General features: G+C 37.0%; 2 protein-coding genes across 2 annotated transcripts; both read left to right on the top strand.

Moving 5' to 3' along the window:
• The first annotated feature begins 48 nt into the window (after window positions 1-48).
• LOC147502884 (protein trichome birefringence-like 14) lies at window positions 49-4,262 on the top strand. Its single transcript, XM_086607715.1, has 4 exons — window positions 49-505; window positions 1,849-2,052; window positions 2,651-2,846; window positions 3,000-4,262. Exons 1-4 carry the CDS (start codon window positions 334-336, stop codon window positions 3,826-3,828), a joined length of 1,401 nt encoding a protein of 466 aa, XP_086463841.1. The 5' UTR covers window positions 49-333; the 3' UTR covers window positions 3,829-4,262.
• Window positions 4,263-6,640: 2,378 nt separating this feature from the next.
• On the top strand, window positions 6,641-7,832 carry LOC147502885 (ribonucleases P/MRP protein subunit POP1-like). The gene is made up of 4 exons (XM_086604639.1): window positions 6,641-6,771; window positions 6,948-7,056; window positions 7,144-7,333; window positions 7,401-7,832. Exons 1-4 carry the CDS (start codon window positions 6,641-6,643, stop codon window positions 7,730-7,732), a joined length of 762 nt encoding a protein of 253 aa, XP_086460765.1. The 3' UTR covers window positions 7,733-7,832.
• Window positions 7,833-8,150: the final 318 nt, after the last annotated feature.

Here is an 8,150-nt window from a genome sequence, read left to right on the forward strand (position 1 = left end):
TATCGGGTGTGTGATTCTTCATTCAACAGAATATCGAGTGTGGCTCTCACCGACAACGTCCTCTAGTGCTCCATTAGCAATTTTTAATGAACCGAATTGGGTCAAAGCAATCAAATCTGGTCAAATGTATATAAAACAAACAAATCCAATAACTAACCACTTCACTCAGATATCGAAACCAAAACACTGACCCGACCCCACACCTTTTCTCTCTCTCTCTTAATCAGCCAATAAATCAAAATCAATCAAAGAATACAGAGGTTGTCCATCACTTTTAAGGTTTCAGTACCACACTTTTAAGGTTATTAATGAATGTAGTTTAAGGTTGTGTATATGGGAGGAGGAATGAAAGGTGGTAGCAACGTGTACAGGAGGAGAGCTAAGAAGTTTAGTATCTTTCTAGTTGTCCTTATTGGTACAACTGTTCTTCTTTGGGCTCTGGAGAAAACCCCACTTGTTATTTCATTGATGTCTGCTCAAGATCAGTTTGTAATGCCTTCTTCAGGTTTTTCATTCACCTCTTTATTATAATTTAATAATTCTAGCATGTTATAATTGAAAATGTGGTTTTAGAAGCTGAACCTGGAGGAATGAAAATGGATTAGTTGTCCGTACCGTACTTGGTACATTATGCCCTTGAAAATGTTTGATTTTTTGTGCTGGTATGCATATGCTTGACAGCGTCACCATGACACTATTCGTTCTTTCTTACTAGCACTGGTTTTGATAGTATTGCCTCGAAATGAATGTGCTTTTACATCTCCTGATCGCCGTGCCACTGTACGCGTATTCGGCCCATCACATTACGCCATTCACTTTTAATACTCGAGTAACTCTACGTGTGTCTATACTGTTTTTCTTTCTGCTCACCAACGCTTCAATGATTTACTTCGTTTAAGTTTGAATACTCTTTTCCAATTTGCAAGCCTTGGAATTTAGGTGCTTTGCTAGGACATTCTTATGGTTGGAATTACTCGTTTACTCTGTGTTCCTTTGCCTATTTACTTAATTTTCATTACACTCAACTACTTTCAAACCGAACTCCACTCAATGTGCCGTGTGCAGTTTATTTGCTTTAAACATGTTTGACTTTTAAATGATATTACACAATGATGTCATTTCAAGGAGATCAGCTGTAGTTTCTCAATGTTGCCACTTTACCTAGAGTTGTGAAGTAATGGAACTATGAAGAGAGTAAGTAGTTTTTGGTCAACATGTGCAATTAACAATTCTCGGGGAGTCTCATTTGGCCTGTTATATAATTAAACTCATATAAATTTGCCACTCAAACGGCTAAGTGGGCAAATGCGTCTTTGTTCTATATCTAACATCTAAAAACAGGTCCAGAGAATTAATCCATCCTAATCTTATCTTAATGTCCCCAGAATCAAATCTCCCATGTTTTATACACTCAAGAATCTTTACCAGTGAAGGTTTTTTGGAGTCAAGCTCTTTTCAAAGCATATGCACTTGTCCATATATTGATTGCAGTGCCCTAGTGAAATATATATATATATAGACTTCTTTGAATGAGCTAAATTTTTGTGAGCATGTTCTAATGTTAGACTTCCTTGAATGAGCTAAATTTTTGTGAGCATGTTCTCCATGGTGGGGATATCATATCTACAAAAAATCAACCCTTAATTCAATTTTTAAGTCCATGATTTTGCTTGAATTAATTTACAATGTGACTATAATGTGCGCATAATGAAGGTGCCTCTATCCCTCCCCATATATATATATATATATATATATTTTTTTTTCTCTCTCTCTCTCTCTCTCTTTGTTTAGATATATCTATGATACATTTGATTGGTTCACATTTTGAATTATTTCGCTGTGGTGTAGAGATTCTAATGGGTGATCCCATGGACCCATTATCATCAGTAAACTCAAAGGTGCACACTGAAAAAGTCTTTTCAGATTCATTCACGATGGGGGAAACAAGAAAAGAGCAGACTGCAGAAGGTTTATATGCACCAACCAATTTTTCTACCACGCTTTCTACTGAAGGGAGAAATGATGACAGGGACTATCTTGTTGATAGTAAAGGTAGAGTGTTTGTATGATTCTTATAACTGTTTTTCTGATGGTTATTTTATTACTTCACTGGAAATGAGCTATTCGATAGGCAATTTTTCTCAATCATCTTGCATATAGACTTAAAGTTGCGGTCAGTCATCACTAGTCAATATTTTGCAAATAGTCCCGTTTATATAGATGTTGATTAGTTTTAGGGTTCGTCAATTACAGAAGGTACAAGATCGATTGGGCATTCATTTCTTTATTTTGTTTCATTGTACTGCTTGATTGATAATGTATGATGCGAACTATAACTAAAGTTCTCATTGACGTCTTCTGCTATTATAATTAAGCTCAGCAAGTTAAACTAGTAAGGGTGTCTGAGTGGTTATAAAATAAAACTATCCCTGTTCTACCACATTCTTTTTGAAGTGAACAAGTTGTTATATCCTTCTTGTGTCATCAAAAGAAACTGTAGTAACCAAAAATAATGTTATAGCTGCCAATTACTTTTTAAATCAAACAAGCATGGGCATATTTGGTAACGTTCCCGTTGCCCTTAAAAATCGGAATATTTTTATTTTATGCTGAATATTTTTTCATGATTTATGATTGTTTACCCCCACAGATTGTAATTATGCAAAGGGCAGATGGGTTGCCGACAGCAGGAGGCCATTGTACTCTGGGTTTGGGTGTAAGCAGTGGCTGTCAGAGATGTGGGCTTGTAGGCTCACCCAGCGGACAGATTTTTCCTATGAGACCTTCAAATGGCAGCCTGAAAATTGCAGGATGCCTGAATTTGAAAAGACAACATTCTTGAGAAGGTATGCATCACTGTTTTGTTGTTCAAGTTTTTCACTTTGTAGGAGAAAAGCTACTTATTCTTGTGTACTCATTTTCTGGTCAAACAATTTACTTTTCCAGAATTCTGACTAATTATATTGGTGAGTTTTCCTAATGGAGATTTTGGATGCTAGGATGCAGGACAAAACTATTGCTTTTGTAGGGGATTCTTTGGGAAGGCAACAGTTTCAGTCACTTATATGTATGGTTACTGGGGGTGAAGAGATCCCAGATGTACACAATATTGGAAGCCACTATGGCCTCGTCAAAGCTCGTGGTGCCATTCGTCCTGATGGTTGGGCTTATCGGTTCCCGAGCAGCAATACAACCATTCTTTATTACTGGTCTGCAACTCTTTGCGACCTGGAGCCCCTTAACATTACTGATCCAAAAACTGAGTATGCCATGCATCTCGATCGTCCAACAGCATTCTTGCGAGACTATCTGCACAGGTTTGATGTCTTGGTACTTAATACAGGGCATCATTGGAATAGAGGTAAGCTAGTAGGCAACCGTTGGGTGATGTATGTTGATGGCAGGCCTAACAATGATAAGAAGCTGGCAGAAATGGCGAATGCAAAATTTTTTACAGTTCATAGTGTTGTTAAGTGGTTGGATTCACAGCTTCTTCAGCAGCCACAACTCAAAGCTTTCTTCCGGACAATCTCACCTAGGCATTTTTTTAATGGGGATTGGAACACTGGGGGGACATGTGATAATAGCATTCCGTTGGCTGGTGGAAGTGAGGTCCTGCAAGATGAATCTAGTGACCCTGTTATTGAGAGTGCCGTAAAGGGTTCGAAGGTTAAGATCTTGGATATTACTGCTATTTCTCAGCTGAGAGATGAAGGCCACTTGTCAAAGTACACCATTAGACCCACAGAGGGTATGCAGGATTGCTTGCACTGGTGCCTGCCTGGGATTCCTGATACTTGGAACGAACTTCTAAGTGCACAACTATAGGCTATTTCGTAACCCCGAGTCTAGACCCTGATCAAAGGAAAGCATTGACCAATTCAGTCACACCAAACCAATTGTTCAGTGCAACTTCCTGTCCTTCCTGACTGACGGACAGATGCCACGCTGAGTTCCGGAATTCTATAATCTCTCGGAGGGAAACATTTTCTTGCAATTTCAACTCTACATTTTAATAAGGGATTAGGGATGCATGGAAGATACTTGAATGGAAGGGAGGTCTCAGGTCTTGGGTTATGCGTAATCTGTTGCTGCCAATTGGTGGATGCATTTCAACGTTGGTGTTCAGATCACTTCTCATTGTTTCCCATTGCCTATACCTGAGGTCTATATTATATTGTAACTCTGATAAATTTGGATCTATATTATTCATTAATTTTTTTCAATCCAAGTTGGCGAATATAAAGGTAGTACCTGTATAACCATCTAGTCAGTAATTCTCGGCTTGATTTAGCAATTCCAAAAATTGTCAATTTTAAAGTTGATTTGGGTCTAAGACCGTTTGGTTTTCTGGACCTACACAGAACATGAGATGACGAGACTGACAAATGCGCGGCGAGGCGACTAGCCGATGAAGCGAACGTAAGCCTGAAGTGCATGTAAATTTTTTCCAATTCTTCACGATTCTTTCTAATTCATCACGATTCCTATTATATAAATATAAAGTTCTAACTCGTTCAGAATTATGTGATACAACATTCATCACAACATTATATTGGAAAATCTAAATGTGAATAGAAAGTAGTTACATGTATGAAAGATGATGTGCTTGAACAATTTTAAGAAGTTGGCCTAGTGGTACACATTTTAGAATCCAAGTTGGATCCGAACAAAATAGACATAGAATATATTAAATATTCTATGATCTATGATTGGGCCTTGGGGTCTTGGACTTGACTTGTATGGTTGGGACTTAGTTTTTATTTTCGGATGTCATAGACAGTTATCAAGAAGTTACTGACGGTTATTTTTTTTTTATAATTGTCATTCTCTTTTATCTTTGTTATAAAACTCTTTAAACATTATATTGGAAAGACATGCTTGAAGAGACAAAGTAACTCTTGGAATAGACATTGTGGTTGTTTGAAGAGACGCTTTCGTTTTATTTAAACCCCTATCTTGTTCATTTAAAGAATGTTTGAAAAAAATCTCTGAATAAAATAAAAGAACTTTTGAGAGTGACCAAAACTGTCCATGTCTTTTCTCCTTGTCTGAGAGTACAAAAATCTATTAAAAGGTTCGCTAAGGCTTTGAAGTTGTGGTGTTATGATTTCGAAGTAACTGATTGTTGTATCCTGGGAAGACGACACCTGAAAAACTGTGAGTATTCGGATAGGGGTGAAATTCGTCTTTAGGACATTGCATTTGCAAGTAGGGGTGATAAAAGGGCCGGGCCGGGCTAGCCCGCTCCTCAAACCATAAAAGCCCTCGTAATTGAGTGCGGGGTCAGCCCGCCCCTATTTTGTATTGAGGGCCGGGTCAAACATGAAAATTCAAGCCCTTAACCCGCCCCTCGACCCTCATTTTTTAAGGCCAAATGAGGGTCGGGTCCTGATCTAATTATATTTGACTAGTTTATTTTATTTATTATTATTATTATTATTATTTTATCATACTTTGATTATGTATATCAATTTTAACTAAGTATACAAAACTAATTGTTATGTCTTTAGAAAAAAATAATAATAGATAGAGATGGTGGAAGAGATGATATTTTTAAAACATCTATATTTTTCATACTTAACTATGTTGTTACTTGTTAGGTTGGATTTGCTTTTATGTATGACTTATATACATATCATTAAATCAATTACAAAAAATGCATGTATTATGTTATATTATAATTTATCCCCTATTGAAAACTAATTTAGTGATTTTTTTTATACAACTTAGATAATTAGAGTATAATAGATAAATATAATATAAAATAACAAGTAAACGTATGAGGGCCAAGTGAGGGCTCAATGAAGGCCGGGCTCATGCTTCAGAACCTAGGCCCTAGCCCGCCCCTCAAATTTGGGAGGGCCAACTTTTGAGGGCTTGAACATGTAATTTTGAGAGGCGGGTCGGGGCGGGTTGAGAACCTGAGGGCCAAATTATCACCCCTAATTGCAAGCCTCAATCATCAAGAGTAATTTCTTTTATTGTTATTTGTTTTATTCTGTGAAACATCATCTTCTTCATTCATACTGTTATCTAGAAAGTTTTGTGTTGTTCAATTATTCCATATTGGTGAAGTGTGGTTCCAACACATTATGCACAATAATTTATTGATAATAAAGTTGAAATTTGTTCATAGTTTTATATTTATTGATGTTTTTTTGTTGTTAGTATTATTAATTTGAACGACTTAGAATTATATATATATACAGCCCCGCTCTTAGACGGATGTCCTTTACACTTTACTTAAAAACCGAAATTTCGAAATACAAAATATACTCTAACGAAGGGTTTCTCATGACTTGCTCCTTCTCTCTCCGAAGTCCAAACTTACCGTGACTGTTTCCCTCCCTCCTGACTCTCTTTCTCTCTCTCATGGGGTTCCTCTTCTCTCTATTTCTAATCCTAAAATTCTGATTAAAAAAAATTAAATTATGTTGATTCATAATTTGCATATTCGCGTGTAAAATATTTTGATTCATACTCAAAATGGTTAAATAAGAAAAGGAATTATTTATGGTCAAACTTTAAAGCTAATAGTGTTTTAGTCTCTGACAACAAGGACTTGTGGCAAGCTCGTAATGCGGTGAATCTTTCAGTAGAGGAGAATCGTCTTTGCATGGAAAAGCATCAAAAGCGCATGGATTTTTTTAACATTGATATCCTTGATATGAACTCTGATGTGTCGACAACTGAAATGAAAGGACAGTCTTCGAGCTCATTCCCCATATTGCTCTTAAAGAATAGGAACATACGAGGATCATGTGTTGGGTATGCTGCGATTTTCCTTCTTTCTTCCTCAATGTTTCATGATAAAAAAGTACAATCTGCGTCCAAAATAACTGTAACTTGTTTCTGTATTCAATACTTTATGTGTCTGAAATCTGAATTGAAGACAATGGATCCTCACAAAAAAAATTAATGTGTAAGTTTCAATCCTCTTTCAGGTGGTCTCTCATTCTCCCGTTAACTTGGGTCAAGGCTTTCTGGGTTCCTCTTGTTAACCATGGAGCTCATTCAGTTGGCTTAAGAGAGAATCACTGGATTGCATGTGATGTAAGTTTATGCAACTCAGCCTTCTTCCGACTTGTATATTTAATTTTTGTTAATATTGCCAATGTTAATGAAACTTTTGCATTGTAGGTTGGATTGCCTTCTTTCCCTTTCGATTTCCCTGATTGCAACGCACACTCATGCTTCATGGCTGCTGAGGCTATTGCCATTGATGAAAAAATGGATCTCCATCCTATCGCTATGAGGCCTTCAAAAGTTCCTAGCCCACCTCCTTGGGACAGCATCAAGCTTGCTTTTGAGACAGCCTCTTGGGAGAGTTACTCAAGACATCTACGAGGAGAATTCTAGAGGAGAAAGGAATGGTTGTAATTCATTGGGTGATGCAGGCATAAAAAATTGTGACTCTGAATCACTAGAGCAGCATGCTTGTCCATTTAAAGGATTTGTTGCAAGGACATATGATATTTTAAGTACTCACTTGAATAACATCCGTGGAAACCATTTACTTGTATTCCCTAATAAGAAACTGGGGAAAAAGACCAAGCTGTTAGAGAGCAGAGACAAGCTTGAGCTTGAGCTTGACCCTAAAAGGGCCGGCCAGATACCTCTTGACCGGAAACTATGTTTCCTTAGAGTTCTACTTTGTGCCTACAAGGAAGGTGCTTTTGAGGAAGGAGCTGTTATTTGTGCACCTCGTCTTACCGATATTTTACTCTAGACGTCAAGGTTGGTTGTTGTATTTGGCTTCATCTTAGTTCAATCTGTTGTAAGGAAGCATATGTTGAGTATAAACACTAAAACCTAATTATTCGTTCATCTACCGGGAAGATGATGTTTTTCATCAGCTCATTTATGTGAGATTTTTGGATGTAACCATGGACTTGCATATACTTTTGGGTATCTTTTCACTTGTTGCTCTGAATTGTTGTAAATAATAAAGAAAGATAGAATTAGTTATATATGTTTTTTTTTTCCTCTATTTCCTTGACGAAAATTTCTGATTCTCTTAAAGTAAGACAATAGAATGGTACTACTAGCATCCAATGGGTGCCATAGTCTTGTTTATTTTTTTTTCTAGGAAGATGGACTTTGGTGGGTAGATGAATTCCTTAGTGTTTTATGGTGTGGCATTGTTG

This window comes from Coptis chinensis, chromosome 4 (genome assembly GCF_015680905.1).
Source record: "Coptis chinensis isolate HL-2020 chromosome 4, ASM1568090v1, whole genome shotgun sequence".
Classification (NCBI taxonomy): Eukaryota; Viridiplantae; Streptophyta; class Magnoliopsida; order Ranunculales; family Ranunculaceae; genus Coptis; species Coptis chinensis.